At 41.7% G+C, this 26,112-nt stretch overlaps 1 protein-coding gene across 2 annotated transcripts in view; it reads right to left on the bottom strand.

Moving 5' to 3' along the window:
* TMEM184C (transmembrane protein 184C) overlaps positions 1-26,112 on the bottom strand; it is a 265,505-nt gene that overhangs the window by 154,984 nt on the left and 84,409 nt on the right. For both annotated transcript variants that reach the window (XM_085641631.1, XM_085641630.1), the window contains exons 4-5: positions 19,426-19,631; positions 5,516-5,590 (exon numbers count right to left, since the gene is read on the bottom strand). In XM_085641631.1, the coding sequence (XP_085497757.1) occupies positions 5,516-5,590; positions 19,426-19,631 (281 nt within the window). The remainder of the gene's footprint in view (positions 1-5,515; positions 5,591-19,425; positions 19,632-26,112) is intronic.

The following is a 26,112-nucleotide window of genomic DNA, read 5'->3' as shown; positions in this document are numbered from 1 at the left end:
ACACAGAACACATGGTACGTCCTTCATCGACTAGACCCCTTAAGTTACTGGCATGTTGTAAAATGGTATCACGGTCCAGATAGTTGAATAGTCTTGCAATATTAGCCCTAAATCGTGCCCAGAGTACATCAAGGGTGCCCACTTAATAGAATAGTAGGCCAAAAATCCCTTAGCATTTAGGGCACTCTAAATCAATTTTTCTGGATTAATTTGTCTGATTATCCCTTAACTTACTCTGGGAACCCCACAAACCTGAAGTTAAGTCTCATGATCTCTCCTCAGCATCTTCCATGGCAGATTTCTGGAGGTGGGCGAGTTCCAACAACAACTTAACCATTGATCTTAAACCTGCTAATTCAACTTTTAGTTGATCCACCATTTTTTGCATCTGCAGGGCCGCCATTTACATTAATGAGGCGCAGCCTCAGAACATGCACTTCAAGCCAAATAGCATACATTTTATTCTCCAGTGTTAGTCTAGAATTTTCAATGGTGGAAATTATTTGTGTAGAGGACGACCACTATCACACCCCTAATGCCTACACCTGCGTGTTTCATTGAGGGCTTCCCTCCTTCGAGAGCCAACATGTGTGGGTCCGTTTTGGTCTGTTGAAGGTTCTTGCCTCTCTATCATGGCAGCATACAGGACCTCCATCGCCAACAGGATGCATTGTTCACTCACCATGGGAATGAAAATAAAACAATTAGCAGGCGCCAGTCAGACTCCAGACCCCCCTTGTGCTCTACTAATTCAGTCACTAATGTTGCAGTTTGGGGGCCACGGAACTCAGCCTACGGTGCCCAGCATAGGGAGTGGTCCCAGGCCATCCTGCAATTTTCTTGTGTCCTGTCTTATGTGACCAGGATCACTCCACAGCCAGAGACCCCACAGACCTCTTGTTTCAACCAGTGTAACCTTCACCTCAGGCATCCAACATTTCACAGTGTGTCCAGGCACTCACTTCATCTTGGTTTGCTGCTGTTTTCTGTGGGCCACGTCCCTCAACACCAATGGTAGTTCAACACTGGTCTCCTTTTCTCCTGTAGGTAAGCCTGCATTAACTGGCACCAATGCAACACAATATTCTGCAAATATACCTGTGATACCCATTTAAGCACTGCTCAAAGCCCTAGACTTAAAATCTGATCAACCAGATTTGTGGGTTGAGGCACGTACAGGGTAGCTTTGCACAAGCTTTAATTACCAATCCTAGAAGCTCCCCAGATACCATTACCTATTAGCGCCACAGACAGTTAAGTGGTTTGGGGAGATGGAAACAGAAGAAACTCGCTAATGGAAACTTACTATGGAGTTTGTACCTCTCCCTCAAGTAATGCTGGGACTTGATGGTAAACTTTACAGACTGATAGACACCTCCTGGGTCTACAGGAAATGGGGTCAGTAGCAGGTTTTACTGGTGATGCATGATGGTTAGTCCTGCTCGAAGATAAGGCCTGTTATCTTCTCATACCTCTTTTTCACTCCAGATTTGAAAGCCGGAAGAAAAGTGAGGAAGGTAGATTGAAAAAAACTTCAGAACTACTGAAGGGGGAAAAACTTACTTTTCAGAAAAAGAGGTCCACTAGTCAACAGGGATTTTCTCATGGTAGAAAACACAAGTGATAGGATGACCCACTTTACCCTGGCACTGGGTAATGCCACCACCCCAAAAGAGGCAATACAGTTATTTTGATTCTTTGGGGGGGCTGATAGGTAGCTTTCTCACTTGTTAGTTTTATTCCTAATCTGCTCCCTGGTTTAGAGGAGGGGGTAAAAGTCCACTAGACACCAGGGATTTTTCATACGTGGAAAAAAAGAGGGTAGACGGTCCAGCCTAGTATAAGGCCAAGTCACACCCCGAAAGAGGCAATACAGACTTTCTACCCCCTGGGGGGAGGAATAGGGAGGTTGCCCCCAATCTGCCCAAGGGGGACAGAAAACCAACTGGATGCCAGGGATATTTAAAAAACAACCATTTGTAATGCAATAAGTCTCGCATTTGCGAGAGTTTAAGCTAGTAGCATTACAAATGACAATGCCTTTTATTTGTTTTACAAACCAAAACATAAAATACATTGTCATTTACAATGCCAAAAGCACAAAATCTCGTAAATGCGAGACCTATTGCATTACAAATGCTTCTTCTCCAATGCTGTGACAACAACCTACGAGATAATAAGTGATTGGCACCGTGAAAGACTTCCCACAAATTGGAAAAAACGTGAAAACGAGAAAGCAACTAAAAGAGCAGTATCTTATATTGAGAAGGAAGACTTGAATAGGATCAACTTTGTCTGATGAGTTACCAAAGGATTCCGGACAACAAACATCTACTCAACCATTTTCCTTATAAAACATAAAGGTATAACTTTTGTCTCATACATTTTTTATATAAATTTGTGCATTGCGAAGGAGGAACATACAACACAAACTTGCTATACGAGGTGTGCTGGAAGAGGAAATCAACACGTTTGTGGGTTTAAAGACATTATGCTCTCTTATTTGAAAGACTGAACCCACCACAGTGACCAACTACCTTCTCCCTTTGCCTCTGCGTACATTCTTGGATAGCTCTGCTTCCCAATGCAAAGTTGCGAAGCAGACAAGTTGGGAGTAACATGCCTACTGCTATTATTTATATCCATGATTGAAGCTGCTTTAAAAGAACAATCTGTGCTCAGTAAGCACTTTATTTGGGTAGGGCAAAAGGGGGAAGCTATGCCAGTGTGAGCCCAAAGGAAATATCTGCGTCGGCGTCCTGTGTTTGAAAGACCATGCCTTCTGCTGGGACTGGCTGTCTGATCTCTCTTTACTCTCTGGATAGAACACAGGCAGGGGCACTGGGCATGCTATGGGTTCTTATAAACTCCAGGCATTTTGTTTACATTTTTTAGGGTTAGTGATTAGACTTTTTGTTGTTTGCAAGATAAGTGGGCGGCCTTGTGCTAAAGTCTTGAAACATGGACCCTAATTTGAAGGAAGAAGTCTGGGAAATTCTCAAATGAAAAGGGAGTAAAAACACAGTTAGTCCTTTGGCACAGTCCCTTCAGAGTTTGGTAAATACAAATTTGCTTGTAGACACAAAAGAAAGGCAACACTATCAAAATGAGGCAGTATTGAGGTGCCCAACTGTTCTCGCCCAAGGGGTAGACAGGAAAACCTCTATCTAAGCTAGGGATCAATAGGTTATCACAGACTCGTACACCTTGACCTCAGGGGCAGATGTGAATGCAGAACTAATTAGGTAGAATAGGCTCTTGCTTAGATTAGCCCCAAAATGGGTGCAAGTGATTAATGAATGAATAGATCACTAGTTTGTAAATGTATTTGTATAAATTGTGGAGTTAAGATTTACACTAAATGTGGCACTGAAGCCGTGGGCACCTCATTGGGCAGCATCAAAATTATGAAGCTGATTTGGAGGCATGAGCATTTCCCAACAACTCACTCATTACTCCGTTCAGCTGATGCATACTGTGCTCCAGGGGATGCTGGAAATGCTGTGGCGATCCATAAAAGGCCAAAGTACAAAACCTGCTGGCTGCTCATCTCATAAAAGGTAAAGGGAGACTAAACTATTGACATCTTCGCAATTTTGCATTTGAAAGTTGCACATCTGGATAAAGAATACTGTTAACAATTCAACAATCAGACACTCTAAAGGAACATGCAGTAACTCAGAGGTTCATTCAGAGAATAACAGTATTATCCTTTGTGTTCCTTCAAGAGTGGCAATGCTGTGGAGGCAAAATAAGAGAGTCATCTGGTCCCCTGAGGTGTACGTGTAGAGTAGGTCTTCGTATGGTGAGTAAATATATTGAAATGGATGAAGCGAGACAAATCGAAACAAGCTGTCTCCGCGTGCACATCTGTCCACGCAGGCACAGCGTACAGAAGACAGGGAGGGACAAGAGATGTGCACAAATGCGAGCGGTATTGAATGAAGCCAGAGAGGAGACGCCATAAGCGTGGCGAACGCAGCGCGGCATTGAATGAAGCCAGAGAGGAGGCGCCATGCGCGTGCACATCGACTGTCCGTGCGCGCACATGGTTTGTCTCCCTTCCGAACGAAACCAACAACAATAGAGTCTCGCCAAGGCGAAAGCAGCGCATGCGCTGCGTTCGCCAGGCGAGACCTAAAAAATAATAATGGGAAGGGGCAACCCCATCCTGACATCGTTTAGCACCCTCACCCCTAAACCATCAACAGGGTTTCTGCCTTGCAGGGGCTACAGCATCCCATCCCCATGGCAACAAATAAGACATTTTTATTCTTTAGAGTGTTTCTACATTTGGGCCAGCACATTGGAGGCAAATCCCAATTTCCTCTCACTTGGCATGCTAAATGGTTGCATTACCACCACAAGGTCAGCTGGCAACCAAGGAAACCTACTGAGCCTAGACATTTCTGAAATCTAAGTACCCAAGAGAGTTCAGGGTGGTGTGATTTTTTCTGGGTGGGATAGTCCTGTCATCTGCGAGAATCCACAAAATTCCTACAACTCAGTATGTTCCCAATTCGCCCAATAAAAACTGTACCACATTTGTATGGCTGGGTCTAGTACACGCAACAGGAATATAACACACCAGGGACCATGTGAAGACCATATTGAAATGGCATAGAGGCTGGTTTGTTCTGTTCCTGTCTCAAGGGCAAAGCCATCCAAGTGGGCTCTCCTTTTTATCGGGAGAAATTTGAGAACACTGGGTTAATATAAATGTTGTTGGTCGTCGCAGATTCCAGAACTTTCTTTCATAGAATTGAGAAACATGCAAGTTTTTAGCCAACGTTTGAGATTTTTGGGGCATTATTAGTAAGAAAAGACAGTGGGATCCATGCCAGTCAGACCACCCTGGACTCCCCTGGTTATCCACTTCTTAAACATGTCTGGGTCTGGTAGGTTTTCCTGGATGGCAGCGGAGTCCAGGCTCAAATTCCACAGCTTCTCCCGCCATCCAAAAGGATTGATTTTGATACAGAACATTTTACGTCTCTTTATTGTGTTTGGCGCCTTTCCAGTTGCAGGCTCTAAGCGGGGTACAGATTTTAATCAGTGAAGTGTGGGAACAGAGAACAGTAGAATATTTGTTATTACCAACAGGATTTCTTTTAATTTTAATTTTCCAAATATAAGCCAGTGTGTAAGAAAGCATACATTTTGCAAATGACTTTGGAATCGTGATAGTATGAGTAACCCAAAATCAGAAGAGTAAAAATAACCAATGGACCTAAACTCACTGTCTTGTGCACATTAGTCAAATTGGGAACACCATGAGCAATTTAAATAAATGACTTATTTTTTAATTCAAAGTTTAGTCTAGTTTTCAGACATGTATATTTTTCCGGGTTCACCCATGGATTTCACATTTGATTTCCCCACAAACTGCATGGTGTCTGAAATCACAAAAAATATGAAAAATGGACATGTATTTTGACGTATACATCCCACTACTATACTACATACCTAAAATGTTGAAAATAAATAAAAGAAAGGACATTGTGTTCATACTTACAAAGCGATTATAGTAGTGACTGGCCTGACTACTGTGTACTGTAGGACTCCCAACTTGCACCGAAACAACAAAACACTGTGAAGAAAACGCCCACAAGTTTATCAATACAGAACCACATATATATTCAAACTAGGCAAAATGCATTACAAGCTATTAGAATGACTAGGAGCTACAAAATGCAATACAACTAAGCTTTACCTGAATCTTTATCAAGTTATTTGTGAGACATGCAACATTTGTATTAATTATGCAGATGAATGGCATTGAGTGTCTATGGAGTTTCTTAAAACGTCTTTTGGGCAGCTAAAAACAAAATCTAGTTACTTTTTAGGTTTTAAAAGGACACAATACCATTAATGATAAAACTGTAATCATCACGGTAACAAAGAGGATGTGCTGTTGGGAGTCTGATAGAAGGCCACGGTGAAAGACCTAGGAGTCAGATGAACCTTTCCACCCAAGGACCAAGAATCAGGTTATACCTCATAGCATACATGGCAACCCAATGAGCAAGACTCCTGCTCTACCACACTTCAGCTTACAACAACAAAATGATTTTCAGCTTCCTAGGCAATCAAGAATAAAGTACCAAGATTGAATATGAGGAAAAACAACTTATAAATGGGGTTTACTTACAAATATTGTTTATGGTAGTTTGTTTGCAATGCTGAATGTGGCCATTTAAAAGCATGGAGTAAATTAACCAAACCATATCACTTTCTTTACCTTCAACCTTGAAACAAGTATACTGAAGCAGTGCATACCTAAAGAAATGATAATGAAGTAAGTAAACAAATATTTTAGATCAACACAGCGCTCTATCATGCTTTGCTGATGGTCTTAATGTGGCTTTTTTTCTCTCTCTCTATCTCTCCCTCTCACAAGAACTATGACAGCCTCTGAGATTGAGGTAAATAATGTGAGTCTTTGTGTATTATTTTTTTTAAAAATCAATAGGTTTATTTTTAATGACTGTAAGGAAAAATATTTACTCGGTTTGAAGAAAAACCAGAGTAACTACTACAATGCAATATAATACAATGAATCATCACACAAGGGCACTAACTGAAGATGAAGGAACCATTTGATTGCAAGATTGGACTCGCTAGGAGAACTATAAATATTATAGTGAATGCAGTTGTATTAAGTTTCAAAACTCGTCCAGACACCAAATAAAGGCACATTCATTAATCCTTATTGGCAGTGTTGCAGCCAAGGCTGAAGAGAACTTTCTTTTATTCAAATTTTCAAATTCAGTGGATGGCCACTGTAAAATTTCAAATTCCTAATTGTTTAGGCCTTAAGATTCAGATGTGAGTCAAAATACAGGGAGGAGAAGCAAAACATAATACATTTTGGCTATGGACTAAAGCACAAAATAGAATTCTGAACTTCGAGATAGATACACAACACGTTTTAGAGGTCTCAAGCACACCAATTGGAATCTTCCAACTTCAAAATAAGTGTTTGACTATTTACAAAACACAGTTCTGTAAAGTTTTAGTGACAGTGTTTTGGGCCTTCTTTTCAAAATACCTAATCGAAACAAATGTATTAATGGTTTCCAGTCACTCTCAGGTTGGGGTAGAAACTTATTCGCAAAAGTGAAGGCGTTCTCTTTGGGTACAACTTTCAGAGGGAATAGAAAGGGGACCACTGTTATTCACTCTGAAACCTTTAAGAAAATATCAGTTGCGTTTCTTAAATGCAGCCCAATTTCTTTTTAAAACATCCGGCTAATATAAAAAAAAAAAAAAAAACCCTTCTTTCTTCTTTTACTGTAATCATAGTGTTTGCGGATAGCTGACCCTTTCAGGACTCCACTCCTGTGATTTTAGTACATCAGAGGGAGTCGAAATGTGCAACTTACCTAATAAATATTAATTAAGTAAGCACCACTCTGATTTAGAATTTATTGAACTTACCTATTAGCGCCTAGTTCAGTTCGCAAAATTATACTAGTTGCAAAAAGACTGGCCACAAATTGCATACACTTTTTGCGTCCAGAATCTTCTTAATTCTGTCCATTAGTTCTGATGGTCTACTAAGGAAGGCACAAAAATATAAAACTACATGGGATTTTACCACAACCTATCTAATAAGAGATAGTGGCCATTTAAAAAAAAGAATAATAGATTTTCAGCATAAGGTATAAAAAGCAAAAAAGAGACACTGAGAACAAAAAAGAAAATCGTACTTTATCATCTGTTTTGAGGGATATGAATTGCTTTACAGTGAGCTGAGACAGGGCAGTACCCTCATTTACGTTTTTTTAATGCCTTACCAACCACTTATTTAAGTAATATCTTGCAGGAAGAATGAATTCTAAGGTCATAAGTTCATATTCACTTTAGGCTATCCATGGATTTTTAAAACGGATATCATGCAATATTGCTCTAGGCGTTCTAGGGATATTACCACACCTTTATTTTGAACTCTGGTATGTTGCTTGTCATGTCACACATCTGACATGAGCTACTGGGCCCGAGCAATGGTTCGTGAAGTAGGGGTTTGCCCCCTTTTGATTAAGTCACAGAAAGTTGATGTGGTGAGATGACAATGGCAGAAATAGCAATTCTCTGTTTCACAACTTCTAAGACACCCAGGCCAAGTTGAGAGCATGGGAAAATCAATAGAGACATTTCGCAAAACGTCAGATGAGAAACCCTCTTGAAAAAGCTAGCCCTGGATACTAGGGTCATAGCATAATAGTATACTAGATGAAAAAAATCAAGGTTATAATGTGAATAGATATGTTTGCCAAAAAATGTTGAAATGAGGTAGTGGTTTTCAAACTGTGCGCCGTGGCTCCCTGGGGAGCCACCAAACCTAGCCAGGGGAGATACGCACCAAGTACTTTATGTATTTAATGTTGATGGGTCTGTTGGCTTGAGTTAAACTAATTCGGCTTACACACATTATGTCATTGATTTGTAAGTGACATGCCTAAAATGGTAAACATGGTGGTTAATTGAGGGCATGTTGAGGGAGTTGACCTCCATAGTTCTCTGGATCCCCACGTTCCAACACACCCAAAGTAAGTGGAAGATGCCTGATTTATTTTGTTAGAATTGTTAACCGTTTAGGTTTTTTTCAAATGCATTTTACACCAATGCAAGTTATCAGGCAAGTACAGTTGTCTTGTCTACTAAACACATTAAGTATTATTACGTATGGACACTTGTACTTGAACAATTAGTACTTCCAGTACGTATTTCTTTCAGTGCACACACATTTCCAGACAGACCTGCTCTCTCCTTGAGCAAAGGAAACTAAAACACCATATATGGCATAATGCCAAAATTTGGAAGCAAGAAAAAAAAAAAATCGGAGGAATTTATTCGGCTTGCATTGATTTGGAGGCAATTTTAGGGAGGATACAGCAAAAATAAAGCTGTATGTGGTTTAAAAAATTGTGAGTCACCCTGCTGAGACGTATGTTGGCACATATAACATGGGTAGAAATGGAAGTGCATGCAAATATTCTTCAAGCGCAGTAACACTTTGCCAATGGGGCCTACATGCATAGGGGTGCTATCTAGCACTGTAAGTGGAATACAAATGTTTGAGAGGGAACTCTAAAACAGGCATGGGCAAAGAAGTGTAACTAGGAATATTTTATTAGAGGCGCCGCCTTAGTAATACGAAACACTCTGCATATATGATTAGAATACCATCATCAGCTCCATCCCAAATATTTTCAGGGAGAAATGCAAGTTCTCCCGAGGCCGGGCTTACATCCCCCCCTACCCTCCAAAAAAAGTAAAAGTGGGGACCCACGGGTAATGGCCAATGGGCCAAGGGAGCCGGGGGTCGAAAAAGTTTGGGAACCACTGGTATCGAATTTGTACATGTACAGCTGAACCTGCTGAAGTGGGAGTAATGGGAGGTTGTCTGCATTGCAAGTTATTTAAGAAAATATTGATGAACTAGGTTTTAAAACAATGTGATGGTTAAGGTTGTTTACCACTGGTGTCCTGGGGTGAATCCTACTACGACCCTGCAAACTGTACAATCCGTTCTGCAATTGAATCTCAGGGTAAGGAAGACGAGCCGTCGCAAACTTCACAGGAAGGTAGTGTGAGGTGGAGTGGGGGTAAGAGCCAAGTACTTAACACTCGTACAACAGAGAAAATAACATACTGTTCTGGCTAGTGCTTAATCTAACAGCAGAACCAAATACTACACAGTCTAATTATTAAGTCATGCAGAGTTGTCTTAAGTTGCACTTTAACCATGAGGTGCCACACTTCCCCTTCCTTCTTCCGTACCAATCTTCACTTCTGCTATGGTTGGGATCCTACTATTACTATCCGCACTATATTAGGGCGTAGGCAAGCACTAGGCTCAGGTACAGATGACTCAATATCTCCATGACCTAATTATGTAAATCAGTTCAATGCCTTTTGTGGCTTTGTATCAAAAAATCTCAAGCGTGCATAGCGGATTAACCTGTATATCGCAGTCTTTCTTTTGTTTCCAAGTGCAGCTAAGTCCTGCAGCTATCTATAAGGGAATAGCAGCCACCCAGTTTCTGGTTCAGGCATAGGTGGTGTTCTTACCTTTATAGGGAGGATTCCTACTTTGTAGAACACCGCAGAAGCTGCCACAAGCAGAACAATGTCCATAGGACTGGCTCTGCAGGCTGGTTCATGGTGGAACTAGCGTTCGGCAACAGCGGCCCTACGGGTTTGGCTTCAGAGCGGTGCTTCAGCTTCCAAAAGTTGCAGCCTCCAGGCGGAGTCTTCACTGTGGTGTCTGGCAACATATGTAACCTCTGGGCCGGTTTGGGACTTCCTAATCGGCAGTGATTCAATCTCTGTCTCCTCATTGGTGGGGGCAGCACCAAACCACTCACTCACAGCAGGCTGCTGGAAACACAGAATGACACGCTTTGGTACAATCTTATTTTCAGCTCCTCAATAAATGTGCAGAAAGGCCTGGTGAACCCTTCACATCATGGGATTCTCCTAGATTGCTCTTTCTGCTTCATCAGTTTTCTCTTTGCCACTCAGGCCAGAAGCATACTGGGCCTCTCCTCCTGGACAAACTGTCTTCCTGTAGGGCCAGGCACATGGACAGTCACACTCCTTCCCACTCTCAGCAGGCAGGCAAGCTTCTAGGCTGGTCAGGGAGACCCTCTGCTCCATCAGCAGAAACTGTTTTTCAGGGGAGACTGACTGTCATTCAGACAACAGCCCTGGTAACACAGCAACTCTTAGAGCACTCTGCGGAGCTCTCTCTTCCTTGGTCAATAAGATCCTGGGACTGGAACAAAGTGGGGTGGTTTGGATACCAACTTTATACATTTTCCAGGCAAAGGATGTGGATCCCCTGTATCATGCTTAGAACCAGTTTTGGTTGGTGGTTCTGGTAATTTCCAGGCTGCTCTTCAGACACAGTGTTTGTGCAAACTGATGGTTCACAGAGCAATTAGTAATGGGCCTGGCTCCAAACAGAAGTACCCACAACCATGCCAAAATGAATTGCGAGATCTCTAAAGCTGGCTACCATCAACTTTCCTGAGGTAGTAATCAGAAACAGACAAAGAGCAGGCCCTGCCTAAACACTCGCTCATCCTGACCAACAGAAACTGCAGTCCTAGCTCTCACCTCTACCATATACCAAATGGCAGTGCTAGAAAGAACTAATCATTGGCCGGGCCACTTGACAACAAAGTCATCATGAATGTTCTAAAGACAGCACTGTCCCAATTCCCATCAATTCAGTAATGGCTCTCCACCCTACAGTAAGAGGAATGCAGGCAATCAATTTCCACCATCTGGGGGAAGTGCTCTCCACCCTCCATCTTGTGTCATGCTACGCTAAGGGAAACTAAAAAGGATCCCTTTGACCTTGGTACCTTGACACACGCAGAGTCCTACCACCATAAGTGTGTCACACACATACGGACACTCTATATGCACACAGGATAGCAGTGCTAGGTTTAGAGTTAATCACAGCAATGAAACTTTGTATGATAGAGGTCAGTAGATCCTGCTCTCACTGACAGAGAGAAAGGTCTGGTTACACTACAAATCGCAAAACATGGTACACACAACTGCTTAACATGATATACACATAACAGGGACAGAAGTCTACTGTCTACACCAAGGGAATGCTTGGTGTGCCCATCCAGGTCAAAGGACAGGTAAGCGATCTCACATTGTCAGGGACAGACCTATGCCTTTGGAGTAGAGTGATGCCAGGGCCAAACAAATAGTCAAGACACCAGTTTCGCATGTAGTCTGGCCCTCAGGGCAGGTGTACACACCCACATACTATGTAAGGTACATTATGTCCAAATACTCATTACTAGCATTTCTTTTTTACTTTACTATTGAACCAAATCCACAGCTTCTGGAACAGCCAGAGGTGCCATGAACTGAAGAAAATGGTATGCAAGAGCAGAAGGATATTGCTAGTGCATGTTAATCAGAGGACAACATCTGCATAATAATGGTACGGATTTTCAATTCTACAACTCGCTTACATCAGGAGCAAGCTTGAGAAGACTTTTAGGAGAATTCATTTACAACTGTCACAATAAGTGGTCAGGGTACAGCCACATTTTTCTAACCTCATATGGAGCTGTAACATCTGCTGGCTCAAAATACAACATTCAAAGTGGACCACAAGCGTACAAATGCCAAATTGATTTTTATTCACAGTTCAATATATCCAGTCCTTCCACAAGCCAGAACCATGTACCATCTAATATTGTTTTATCGGTCTAGCTAGTTTTCCGCCTTGCCAGAATAATTCTTTCAAGGATTTTAAAATGAGTTAGCAAGGTAATGTCATAACCAGATTGTTATGTCACCCGTTTTTTTGTTGCCGCCACACTTCGGTGCCGGAGGGAGAGCAGGACCACATCCCCAGAGTTACTTGTGGCCTGGGAGCTGCTTGTCCCCCTCCAACTTCCCAATATCAGCTGTGATTCAAGGACCAAGATCAGAGAACGGTGCCCCATCCCCATTTGGACCGAAGGAGATTTCAGCTATAAGGGTAGGGGGCCCTAATCTCTCACAAAGATTGGATGAGGGGCTGAGGTTAGATCTCCCCTATCCGCATGTCCATATGTAGTCATTCTGGCAAATACCCCAGCTTAAAAAAATTACCAAACAGAAACTACTACCCGGCTAATCCACAAAGCAAGTCACTGGATCTATAAAACTGTGAATGGATGTGCAGAGGGACTTTGTAACATTTTAATGGCCTGCAGAGTCTCTTGGCTTGGGAAACAAGCCAAATCTATTACAGGGGACTGTGTGGTTCTAACTCTGAAATCTCCGGCTATGGCTGACCGTTGAAACATCAGCAAGGTACAGACAGAAACAAGGCTCACAATTTTACTTTTTCCAGAGTGGAGACCCAATCACACTTGCAGTATAGAGGAAATACTACTCCTTTACTACCAACCTAAAATCGCTTTATGGCACTGACAGACCTGGATGCCTGTGATTGACTGTGTACAAGGGAAGGATTTCAGAATGTTGTAGTGAACGAGACTCGAAAGAGCTTGGTTGATGAAGTCCCTCTCTCAAAGGATATGGATACTTTTACAGCCATCACATGGAACATTGCAGGTTTGGATCAGAAAATGTTAGACCCAGATTGATTAAAGTGTATCTCCACTTTTGACCTAGTATGCCTGCAAGAGACCTCGGTAGTGGGTCCTGTTAATATAGATGGCTATAGGTCATACTATACCCCTGCCAATGCCTCAACGGCTGGAAGGGCGAGGGGTGGGATTGTGACATTTTTAAAGAACACTTAAAGATTTGAAGTTTTATCATTTTATAATGATTGTCAATATTTTAATATGTTACATCTTAAAAGTCTGGAAGGCAACACCATATTATTGATACATTTTTACAATAATTTATTCAGGGGTGAAATGTACAAAGTTGTTTCTATAGTGGAGGAAAATATGAATAGGCTAATTAGTTCATGTAAAAAAGATTCAACAGTGTTGTGGATGGGCGATTTTAATGTACATCTCTGCGGAGTCTGCTTATAGAGAAGTACACCCACGCTAAGCAAGGTAACTTATATATGGCCTTCATGGATCTTAGCGCAGCCTTTGACTGTGTAACCCATTCCCACCTATGGAGGATCATGAGGGAAATGGGGGTAGACCAGGAAAGAATTACCTTCATAAGACAACTGTGTGCAAGGTATGGCCAACAGGGTGATTGCACCAGATGGTTCACAGTTACTAGAGGAGTTCACCAAAGATGCGTCTTGTCCCTTATCTGTTCTCTTTATATACTAATGGGGTTGAGTCCCAAATGCTAGAACCAGCCATAGATGTTCCTAGAATAAATAAGATGCACATCCCGAATGTAGTGTATGCAGATGATGTAGTTGTATTTGCGCTCATGGGAAGATCACTCCAGAAACTGTTAAAGACCTATGTAAAATGTATGAAAAGTCTGGATCTTCATACAAACAAATCTAAGTCATTTGTTTTTATTGCAGGACAAAAGCTGAAAAATCCTATGCCCTTTTTTCTCTCCAATCGTAAAGTGGTACAGACAGAGTTATTTTCTTATCTAGGGGTGACTTTTGCTTATAGAGCAACCTGGATGAATATGGTGGCGAATCGTGGGATCATACTTGAAAAGAGTACAAATGCTATTCGTTTGTTTAAAAAAAAGTTGGGTACAAGAAATCCAGATATTTTAAGAAAGGTTTACAGGGCCAAATCTAGTGCAGTAGCTGCATATGGTGCCTGAGTGTGGGGCCATGTTAATGTAAAGGGGATACAAACAATAGAGGATTGCTTTTGGAAATCAACAATGAGCCTCCCTATTAGCTGTTCCAACTTTAACTTACATCAAGAGCTGAAAATCCTCTATATAATGGACCAAAAAAACGTAGCACCTATTCTCCTTTGGCATTCAATATGGCAGAGAGATACTGTGACCATTACCCAACAAATGATAATGGACTGCTTATCCATAGAACACACACAGAATATTCAGTGGTTTAAGTATGTGAAAAACACTCTACATACTCTAGATCCAGGACAATGTGCATCTGTCTCGAAAAAAAGTTTTAAAAACACGTTTTCTATAAATTGCTAATGATGCGAGAATGAATGCACAGTATAATAAATCTTCTATCAGAAAATACCTTGAGGGCCCACTGCAGGGTGAGGGGATATCTTCCTATTTGGAGTTTGTAACAATCCCTCGGCACAGATATATACTGTAAAGGTTTCGCCTTAATTACATGCTGGGCCACCCTGCTGGTATCTATTCTACTAATGATCTCCCTTGTTGCCCATCTGATGATTTCTCGCATCAAACGGATTTGCACACTTTCTTTTTTTGTAAATTTTATTGTAATCATCGGAAAAGGTTTTTAATTCCACTTTTACGTAAGCACAATTTTAGACAATATCGCCCGGCCTTATACTTTTTACAAATGTTGCCTAACCCTCTAACCTGTTATAGTGTTGCCTCTTTTGTATGTCTGTCTTTGAGAACTAGGAAACTGCACATTTGCTGATATGAAGTGACTGTTTTTAAACTGTTTTTTTAAAGAGTTTTTATCTGGGATGTAGATTTGAACTTTTATGATTATTTTTGGATTAAACTAATAAAGTAATTTGATCGATTGATTGATTGACCTGTCGTATATCTTAAATAAACAATATATGGTTATAAAGCACCAAAACGAAGACACCTTATTACCAGGCCAAAATAAAAATAAAAGTATTTATAAGGATCAGACCCAAGAATTAGAAGCTTGAAGAAACTCTAATAGCCGTTTGCAATTTGATGTTACATTCAACATTTTTTACCAAGAAGATAGCAAGTCTACCTTAGAAGAGAGAAAGCGTAAAAAATCCATAAATTCATAAAACTGGTTTGTGCTCAATATTACATACCAAAGAACAACTAGATAGGGGTAAAATATGAAAATGTACATGGACTACAGGGGTTTCACAGTAGTAGTAGGCAAACAATCAACATATAAAAGGTTTTAGATTCAATTTGATTTCTCAAGTACTAATTTATATTCCTCTTTGCTACTGTAATTGTATTCTTGTGATAGGAGCAGGATGGAAGTTCACTAAAAACGGATATATCAGTTCGATTTTGGCCTTTTTATCAATACTAAACCAATGTGAGTCACAACTACCACTCAATTTGGAAACAAACTCTTTCGATTTGCTTGTTGTGGCCTCAATGGAGCCATTGTAAGGTCTGGTGTTAGCCAAGACCATTTGAGTTCACTAAAATTATATGCATAATACACTTATTTAAAGGGGCTTTCAGTCACCTCTCTGGAAATGTTTTTGTCTTTACTTTATTATTATTACTTTAGTGTTGCCTTTGTTTGTAGAGGTTGCGTGCTCGCAGCACGCTTTCTAGCAGATGTGAGCACAGTACAGATTTCAACTTTATAAGTTCCTGTCTCCTGCCAATGAGGTTGCAAATTCCTTTTGAAGTATCCTTTGTTTAGCTGACACTGCGTTTTTAGGACTCGCTAGCGTAGGCTGCGCACATACGCAATCTCGCTGGCGAGATTTAATGTTTTGGGGATTTTTCAGTAAAGGGCTTTAAGCCCCGCCCATCGTTCCCATTGGCTGGCGTCACCGTTTATGCTAAACGGCGGCCAGCCATTGGGACAGAGCTGTTGGTGACGTTTTCGCTCGGCTTTTTCTGCCGTCCAACTTGGACGGCCTCGCCTGCTTTACTTCTGAAATAAAAGGCTTCTTATCTTTATGGGGCCAAACACATGGCCCCATAAAGATCAGAAGGAAAGCAGGCCGTACAAGTGAGACGGCAGAAAAACCAAAAAGTCGACGTCAACCGCGGCTGCCTGGCGAGCATTTAGAGACTTGTTTAATTTACTCGAAAAGGGCAGCTTCTCTTCGCAGAACGCAGCATGGCAACAGAAATCTCAAGGCACAATGCGTGGTGTTTATACAAAGCAATCCATAGTGGCTTTTACTGTCTAAGCTATATGAAAAAGTACGCACAGGTGCAGTCCATTTTGTAAGAGAACCTGCGAGTATTCGTGGCACATAGTAAAGGGCAGAAAAAAACAAGCCAAGCATGTGGCGCAATGGTCAGAGCTGCCGACCTTGCAGTTGGGGAACCAGGTTGGAATCTCAGCATCGCTCTTAACATGCTGTGATTTTAGGCAAATCGTTTCAACTCCGCATGCGTACCAAAAATGAACGTGTCCTTGTGTAACGTAACTGGTGCTCATCTAAAGTGCTCCAATACCTCCGGGACGAGTTTGCGACATATTAAATTAAAGTGCAAACAAAAAAAAATGCTGCAATTAGTCCTGGCGGGTACGTGGCAGGCGCTTACTCGTGGCAATGCACATGGTTGTGCACAATGTTTTGCAACCACACCTACTGCCACAAACCATGGCATGGATTCACACTGTGAAGGCAGGGGGTAACTGCGGAGCTCGCTCTCTCTGTGCCTGTACCGACTTGGAAGGAGCTGACAGCGGTCCTACCGACTGATTTATGCTGCCTCCCATTCATAATGTGTAATTCTTTGTTGTGGCTGCTTACCATAAGGGGCATTATATGCTCTGTTTCTTTAAGAAACAGGGATCTCAGTGCCGACACACTGCAAATTCAGATGCTGAGAGGAACGTCTGCTGTCGCAGGCAGGTCACTGTCCCGTCATTGACTTTAGTGCGCCATTACTGCCCCATTCATAGCATGGGAGGTTGGGCGTACGTCACTGCTCACAGCCCCACTCCGCTGTGAAGGATTAGTGAATCTTTTGCAACACAAAAGCAGCTTGCAGCAGAACGGAAAGTTCTGCACAGCAAGCTCCCATGATCCCTCCTGCTGACATCACTCATCTGAACAATGCATGTGTATAAATCTTTATTTATAGTCTTCAGATATTTGAATATCAAGCGGTGTTCCGGAAGTTCATTTGCTTTGCTATACAATACCATCAGCAAAGCAAATGGCTTTAACTTAATAAAAGGCAAGACCTATTGCATTTTCAGTGCTTGTTACACCATACCAGCAGCTCACATGAACTTAGACTGCAAGCTCATGAGGGTGCCCTATCTTTGCACGCAGGTCTGTCAATCTTTTTTTCTTTCCTTATCTCTTTTTGCTTCTTCTTTCCTTCATCTTACTCCTTCCTTTCCTCGTTCTTTCCTCTCTTTCATTCATTCCTTCTTTCATTTTTTAGGTCTCGCCTGACCCAGCGCATGTGCTGGTCTGGCGAGACTTATTGAGAGGGCTCCAAAAAGTGCTACCAGGCCAGCCTAGAGCTACAGTGCATGTGCGCGGGCGCGCGCGCCTCACTTTACCGTGATTACTTTCACTTTGGCGGCTGAACGGCCGCTTTGATGTTTTATCGCGATCACTTTCACTTTCGCGGCCGCATGGCCGCTTTGCATAGCTAATAGGTCTCGCTTTTGGGACCTTATAAGTATTTAGTTATGCAACTGTTGCATAGCTAAACACTTATAAGGTCCCAAAGGCGAGACCTATTGGCTATGCCAATGCTTGTCTTTCTTGCCTTCCTCTTTTTCCTTCTTTCTTTCAATGTTTTTCCCGTTCCTTCTCTTTCTTGCCTCCCTCTTTCTTTCTATTTTGATTTCTTTCTTACCTCCCTCTTTTATCATTTGCCGTTTTAGTCTTACTTGCCTTCCTCTTTCTTTCTTGCGTTCTTTTCTTTCATGCCTTCCTCTTTCTTCCTTTTTATTTCTTAATTCTTTTCTTTTTTCATTCTTTCCCTTCTTCTTTTGCACCTTCCTCTTTCTTTTACACCATCTTTCTTTCTTTCTTGCCTTCCTCTTTCTTGCCTTCTTTCTGTCTTTGCTTCTTTCTTTCTTTCTTTCTTTCTCAAAGACAACAGGCTGGCCGCCAATGGCAAACAAATTAGCTTTTTTAAGTCTGTATCTGCCAACACCTTTTGATTTTACTAAAATGATGTATATAACATAGTATCTTATAAGGGTTTTCAGCCAGATTTCATCCATTAGTGTGTGGTTGTGTCATTCACATTTTTTATTCCAGCCACTTCAGCATGCATCAAGATGCAATGTAGCAACCCTCTTCAGCCATTTCCTGGCTTCACAATGGGTTATGGCTTCACAAGATACACACAGAAAAGTGGTTCCCTTTAGTGTCAGTGAGTACTATGGCAATCTGTGCTTTTTTTTATTAAAGCAAAACATTTTTGCCTTTAGCCAAAATTTTATTAGATTGACGAGTGCCCGCCAGCTTCCTGAACAATAAAGTTTTGCAAAAACCAAGACAAAACATAAGAATTGCCAAAAGGCTGGCAGTCAACGACTGACATTGGCTTTGCCAATTCTTGGTAAATGTTGAAGAGAGCAAGAAAAGAAAGTGGAACATATACAGGTGGGGCTGAACAGTTTTGGTGCTAAAGAAAAAGATCTATTGAAGAATGTTACAATATTTCAAAAGAATGCATAAAGCAGTTCTTCTCTGCAGATCATCACTATCATTACTTTACATACCTACCCTAAAAGCCGTCCCACTTTCTGCACTTCCAGTCTTTCCTCTGCAGCTCTGGATAAGCTGGAAGAGTGCCACAGCATTTAGCTATCCGTTTCACACAACGTGCGAGCCAATTCAGGCTTTTATTTCACTTTGTTAGCTCTAGCAGAGAAGATTGGAATTCTGTTGCTTTGGATGACAGCATGCATTTGTGAATTATCCCCAAATTAACTTGCCTGAATTTCATCTACTAAAACTTGTTTTTGATGTAGTAACGCAGTTCCTTCAACAGTGGAATAGTAAACATTATTAATAGACAAATGGCGTATGCTTGAACAATTTTGAATTTTGCCATATGGAAGGAGAAAGACTTAACTGTGCAGCCTTTAGGCAGTACGAAGAGTAAAGAGCAATAATGTATTTGAAGAATACTTACTCTCCCATAGCCCAAGGCGGAAAGCAACACAGTGGAGGCAGGTGTCGCTGCTGTTCCTTGGCTTCAAGGATTAGCACCAGGTTCGGACAACGATTGGTGAGAAAGTTTGTAAGGAACACCATAAAGTTGTAGATTACGTAGGCTTCGTAACATTCTCTACAAGTATCCACATATATAGCAATGTTGGGGTATTTCAGGGCTATCCACTAAAAAAAGACAAATAAAGGGGCAGAGAAAAGGAAACATGTCAATTAAAGTGACATTAAAAAAAATAGCACCGATGGAGACACAAATCACCTTTTGTTCTACGACCAGATAGCACGGCAGTTGAAGCTTCAAAAATGTCATTATGTGGAAAAACGTGAACAAAACTGGAAAATAAGATTGCCCTTGTGTCTAGGAACAATTATTCGCAACAGCTGAACAATATAAAATTAAGGGCAAGCTACACCTCAGGGGTCTGTAACACATCAAACACAAACTCTTGGTGGCTCATCATCTGCCACACAGTAGTGATAGCTCATAGAGTTCAGGCTGTCACTCAGAAGGTCTGGCATTGTGAAGCTCTGTGTCCTTTGCTTTGCCTCACATCACCAAACTCGCATAGTGATGACCAGCAAAGCCGGGAGGGGGGGGGGGGCTAGAGGAAGAGGAAGGGGAGGAGGAAGAGAAAGGGGAGGAGGAAGAGGAAGAGGAAGGAAAGGAGGAAGAGGAAGGAAAGGAGGAAGAGGAAGGAGAGGAAGGAGGGGAAGGGGAAGAGGAGGAGGAAGGGGAAGGGGAAGGGGAAGAGGGTGAGGATGGGGAAGGGGAAGAGGAGGAGGTGGAGGGGGAAGAGGAAGGGGAAGAGGAGGCGGAGGCGGAGGCGGAGGAGGAGGAGGAGGAGGAGGAGGAAGGAGAAGAAGGAGAGGGGGGAGGATGTTTTGGTGGTGTGTGTTTTTACCCCCCCCACCGTGCGTCCCAAAGGATTCCATTTGGAGGGACTCACTAATACTTCTAATCACTAAAAAATCTTCCTGGAATATTAACACATACCAGTTACAATTGTGGCAACATCAGACAAGAGTCCACCCATGCAGGATTATCATCTGTGATCACCCCAGCACATCAGAAATGGTTTCCAACAGTGATCACACCAGACAGGGAAGCAGCGACAATCTATTTGGAAGGGGGCATGTTAGTAAATTTTATAAAGCTACAGAGGGAAATAGCAGTCTGAGGCCATAAAGAGCAGCGTGACCCCTCAGGCATTTCTTACATGGACTCAGATAGCAGAGGTTGTTCCACCAATCTTCAATGCTCAGAAAGCAGCATTATGAATGGTGTCAAATACTTTATTCATCAATGTATAATGGTTCCAGATGAGTAAAGAAATGGGAAAACTCTAAAGCAGGAGTCTCCAACCTTTTCTGTAGTGAGAGCTACTTATGCTCAAGGAAAGTCTTGCCGAGCTACTAGCAAATTTTATACCTGTAAAATAGTGACTACACTATGACCACCCAAAGCAAGATTTTCAGTAGTTACCACCCAAGTATACCAAGTGCGGTTATCAGCATAAATGCTGGGAAAAAGTTCTTCAATATTAAATGCCTCCCCTTGACTTATGAAGTAACATTCCAATCTTGACATGCCCAGTGGCACAAAGGACATAACCACAGCAGTACGTTTCCCCAGCACAGCTTGAATTATCATTCACCAGTTTCTGAAAATGCAAATTTTCCTACCTAATACTACTTTCCACTGTGGGCAAACAACCTCAATTTTCCAGAAGAAACCCCATTTTTGAAAACTAAAACTGCCTTTAAAATATCAGTTTTTGAGAAATGCACAGTCTCAAAACATCAGCTTGTCATGATCATCATGTACTCCCATGTACAAATGCCTCATATGGACAGACTACTTTGAATTCCCAGTCATTACAGTCATATGCCGGGAAGATCAGCCTGTAGAGGATATAAATTACTCTCATTGCACCACGGTCGAAACGTCGACACTCTCCCCCCACTGGGCCTGTACCCGATATCATCCCAGCCATCCTTTTCACAGATGAATGTTCTCTGTGCATTATCAGAAAATCATGAAATGAATATTTGTAAAACCATAAGGACAGGCATATCTGTAAAACTGGTGTCACTATGAACCACGACCAGTTTTACTAAGGATACCAGAATGTGTAATTGATAGGTTATTGAATTTGCCTTTTGGATTCCCCTCCTTTATATCTGTCCTACCTCACAAGCACTTTACTTTTTCACACTCCCCTTGGAGCAACCTCTTTCTCTATTTGGAGCATTGAATATGGTGATCTGTTATAAAAGTAACAAAATAACAAACGGTCACTATTGGAGCGAAATTTTGTGCCTTTTGAGGATATACTTGTTTGCATTGTAAAGAAAATGGTGGTACATTAATGATACAATGCTAATTCTATATGTACCGGATGCCCTTTGACTAATGAATGTTTTTCATAACTGAATTGTAGCTTTAAAGACGTCTAGGACCGTTGTTTCCTATACCAATCGTTACCCAGGTCCATGGACAATTGTGGGTTACCCCATTATATCATAAAGGATGCTCACCATGGATGCCTGGATTGTGCCAGTAATGCCCCCCATTATACTAGGGCCACAGTTGTGCCAAGGCTGGAAACCAGAAGGATCAGGGATAAGACCACATATGAGTCATGACCATTATTATGCCAGGAATAGGTACATATAGGCCAGTCATGCTCAGAGTAGATCTATGATGGCTGCCAGCATACCCCAACTAGACCAAAAATACTAAAATAGTCAATGATGACCATTATTATGCCACTGGCACTATTATGTCAGGAATGGACACAATTATGCCAAATATAACACTCCTATGATGGAGCTAGCATATATATTTGGCGGTTCTTGGCACCAGGCATAGTTTCAGGAAGCAATAGTGTTTATTATGGGCACACATATAAATGTTGATGAATCTCTTAATTTTCTCTGGTCTGGATCATACCCTGTTCTCCTCAGGTCTTGAGTCGATCATGCATCTAACTGACACATTTTCACTCTGACTCCTGAAGTCCCGCACTTTGGTGGGTCAGCACGGATTACAGCTCAGGCTACAGCTGCCATACTTTTTTGATGGTGCCCTGTTCACACACATGTTGTGACTGATAAAGGAGATACTACAACACGGTCAATCTCCTTGTGGCTTAATTATATTGAGTTTGGATACAGACTGTCATTTAGCAGGTCCTATAAGCCGACACAGTGTGTGTTTGAGTGTTAGTATGAGTTACTGTGATAAATTTGGCTGGCTGTCACTCTTAGGGTCTTGAGATGATCAGTGCTGCCTTCTTTAATAGGCACCTACTCTCTGAAATTGATACTGGGCTTGACTTCACCTCAGAGAGCTACTTTGAAGGTACTAGCGAGCTAACAGTAGCTCCCAAGCTACTCGTTGGAGACCCCTGCTCTAAAGAATGGCCCCTGGCACCAAGGAAATTATTAATTCCGTGTGTGTGTGGGGGGGGTGGGGGGGGGGTACTATTGCTCATCAGTGGCAAAGCTAATAGTTGAGGCGAAGGAGACCATGCCCCGATTGCTCTTTTGTTGTTGAGGCGCCCCTTGCCTGGTACCGGATACAATCAGATTTGCAAGAACTTCATTTGCTTAAGCAGCACAGAGTGGCTAATTATTCACATGAATTGTATGAATTTCAGAAGTAAATGCATCACAATTCCTGTTGCCTGACTTCATTGAAGCGATCCAGGCAAAAGCATAACAGAGGGGGGCAGATTTATAAAGACTTTGCGCTGTCGCAAGGTTATATAAAGGGATACAGTATTGTAATGGGATTTAATTTTCTGTGAAATATTGCGCTGGGAGGTTACTCTTTTTGTAGAACCTATACTGCTATGCACTGCTTTGCTCTACATTGTTAACAAAGGGGCATCCATGGATGGTAGTTGAGCGTTCCAATGCTACCACCCAGGGTTTTCTTTTGACGCAAAGTCAGATCTGCAAAGTTGGTCTAAATTGGCTGTACATCAAAAATAATGCTTTCCTCAAGGAGGGGTAACACAAGGGAAAGGTTTTTATTTGTTCTTACACTGCACACATTGAATTTGTGGTGCACTGTAACTCACATATCCAATATTTGGAACGACCAACAATTGTCCAAGCATATTGTTTTGTACTTCAAGGGTACCCTTCCAGTACAAAACGTATGCTAGACATTGAGCTAGGCGGCCACTGTGTGAGCCAGCGCAGGGAAAGAGAGTAGCCACATTTCTGCACTGCTTTCTCCCACAGTGAAACACAGGGCAGGAACTTTGATTTCAGTGCTGAAATCTGATAAATTTGTCAACGCTTTTACTACCAGGTACAAAGAGCAAAGAGGAGGGGCACTGGTGGACAACCACAGCTGAGACCTGCAAAGTGTATACAGTGGGAGAGAGTCAGAAGATTTATAATTAATTAATAAAATTCAACACAACAGCCAAAGTTATTGTGCTACGTTGCGTGAGGGGGAGAGAACAAGAAAGCGCCATATTTACTGAATTGTAGTGTTGCATTCCAAGCGATAACCATTCTGAACTAATGGGGAAACCCAATCATATTCAATGGACCTGGGTATAGTATATTATGAAAAAAAGATGGTCCTAGACTGGTTTGGAAAAACGCTAAGTAAGAGAAACTTGTTATGTGAGGGCTGCTTAGATAATCAACAGCTAGTAATCAATACTTATAGATCACAAATTATTCAATAACTAACACCCTGAAAGAAAAAAGAGAGAATACACCCACAGTTTTCTGTTAAATATATTCCCTTTTTATATTGCAAGAGAAATGCAGAGAAACGGTAAAGACATTACCACGTATGTTAAGAGATAATCAGGGTGCTCAAGGGGAAAAAAGTAGGGAGGAGAAGTGCTCATGCTTGAAATATAAAGAGGGGGAAGATTACAGGCTGTAGAGTGTCAAAGTAATTCTCGTTTGAGATTGATGCTGGTTATTAAGTACAACAAAAAACCAGTATAGTAAGACCTGTCCATAACATAATTCTTACAACACATTTGTCATCATTCTGTAGGTGCATAAATGCAACATCTGATAATAGGGCAGGGTAATAAGGTGTGGTACAGGCCCTTGCTTGGGGGTATGCATCGACGTTTCAACCAGGCTCATGGTAGAGGGTAACTTTAAACCTCGGCTTGCGGGTCTTCTTCAGGACAGAGGAGAAGTGTGAGGCAACCTAATCCTGGTGCCAGGAATGGGCATGCGAGGTCCCTTAGGTGATTAGTCCGCAAAATGCAGAGTGTAGCGCTAGGGGCATCCAATTAGATGAAATGTCCACGAGGGTATCCAAAAACCCATAAGTAAGACAAGTAACATTCAGAATACAAATTAATCCATATTCCTGGTCGGTTGTCAGCGCTACGGATAGAAAGCTGCTGCTACGTCGGAACCCGGAAGTGACTTTTAGGCTGCCAGCACCACACACACCTTTGCGCCACGGTGCACAGATGTGTTCATGATCTCTAGCATAGATTTTGTACTGGAAGGATACACTTGCAGCACAAAATACTTTGCCCAGACATACTTTAATTATTTTCCACTTTGCAAGTGTGCTGCACTGTACAGCACACATTCAAAGTTTGATGAAAATAAAACACAATTCTCGGTGAAGAACTTTAAAGGCTGTCTGTGGTACATATGTTATCATAAGTAGTGAAGTAGCTCGATCTGAGTGATGACGGTCATTATCATTGCTGTGATTCCTGGAAAATCGTTTCACCTACCCGCGCCTCAGTACTGTAATTTGACAAAAGTTGCGTCACTGACACAAAGCGAGTATAAAAAGTGGCAATTTGCATCTTTATAGGCAAGTAACACACAGATTATGTGCTGCACTTTGAAGAACTTAAACATAACTGCGTTATTCATTGTATCCTATTTGCATTTAAGTCATCAGCAAAGATTTATGGAGTTGAATGAACACCTGTCAACTCTACCTAATCAGGAAGGAAACGGACTAATATTTTAATAGACTTTGATATTTCTTCACTTTTTTATTGTTTCACTCTTAACAAACAATAGCAATGCTGGGCTTAGTAGAAGAAATGGGAGTAAGTGCACACAATTTCGAGCATGCAAATTCCTTGAGGATCTCTACATGCCACTTCTCATTGCAGCTTTTAATAGTGAGGGGAGGCCATAGAATCCAGCACAGGGAGAATATAAGAGTACGCAAATTCTCCATGACAAATGGTACTGTTAGGAGATACAAAGGCTTCAGAGGCCCTACCCTGTTATGTTAGCAGTCTCATTTTACACTGTGGTACCTCTAATCAGGCCGTTGCATCTGAAAGGTGGTTTATGACTTACTATTCTTTAGTTCCTCCAAAATTTCACAATTGGCTGTCCTGCAGAGAAGGTTCTATATTTCACCATATCTGCCATCTCTACATAGCGAACAAAGTGACCTACTTTCTTGAAAGGCAACCAGGTAAGTTTGAGAAGGGTGAGGGGGAGAAAGGGCAAATACAGTGAACACAGAAAGAGTTGGGAAAGAAATGTTATCTGGAAAAAAACCTCACCCAACAGATGCTGAAGGCCAAACTTCAACCCAGTGGCGGTTCCTCCGCTAAGGTAGAGGAGCGTTGCCCAACTACTTTTTAAGCAGCGTAAAAAACAAAAATAAAAT

Source organism: Triturus cristatus, chromosome 2_2 (assembly GCF_964204655.1).
Source record: "Triturus cristatus chromosome 2_2, aTriCri1.1, whole genome shotgun sequence".
NCBI lineage: Eukaryota > Metazoa > Chordata > Amphibia > Caudata > Salamandridae > Triturus > Triturus cristatus.
This window is presented reverse-complemented; position numbering and strand designations above follow the sequence as displayed.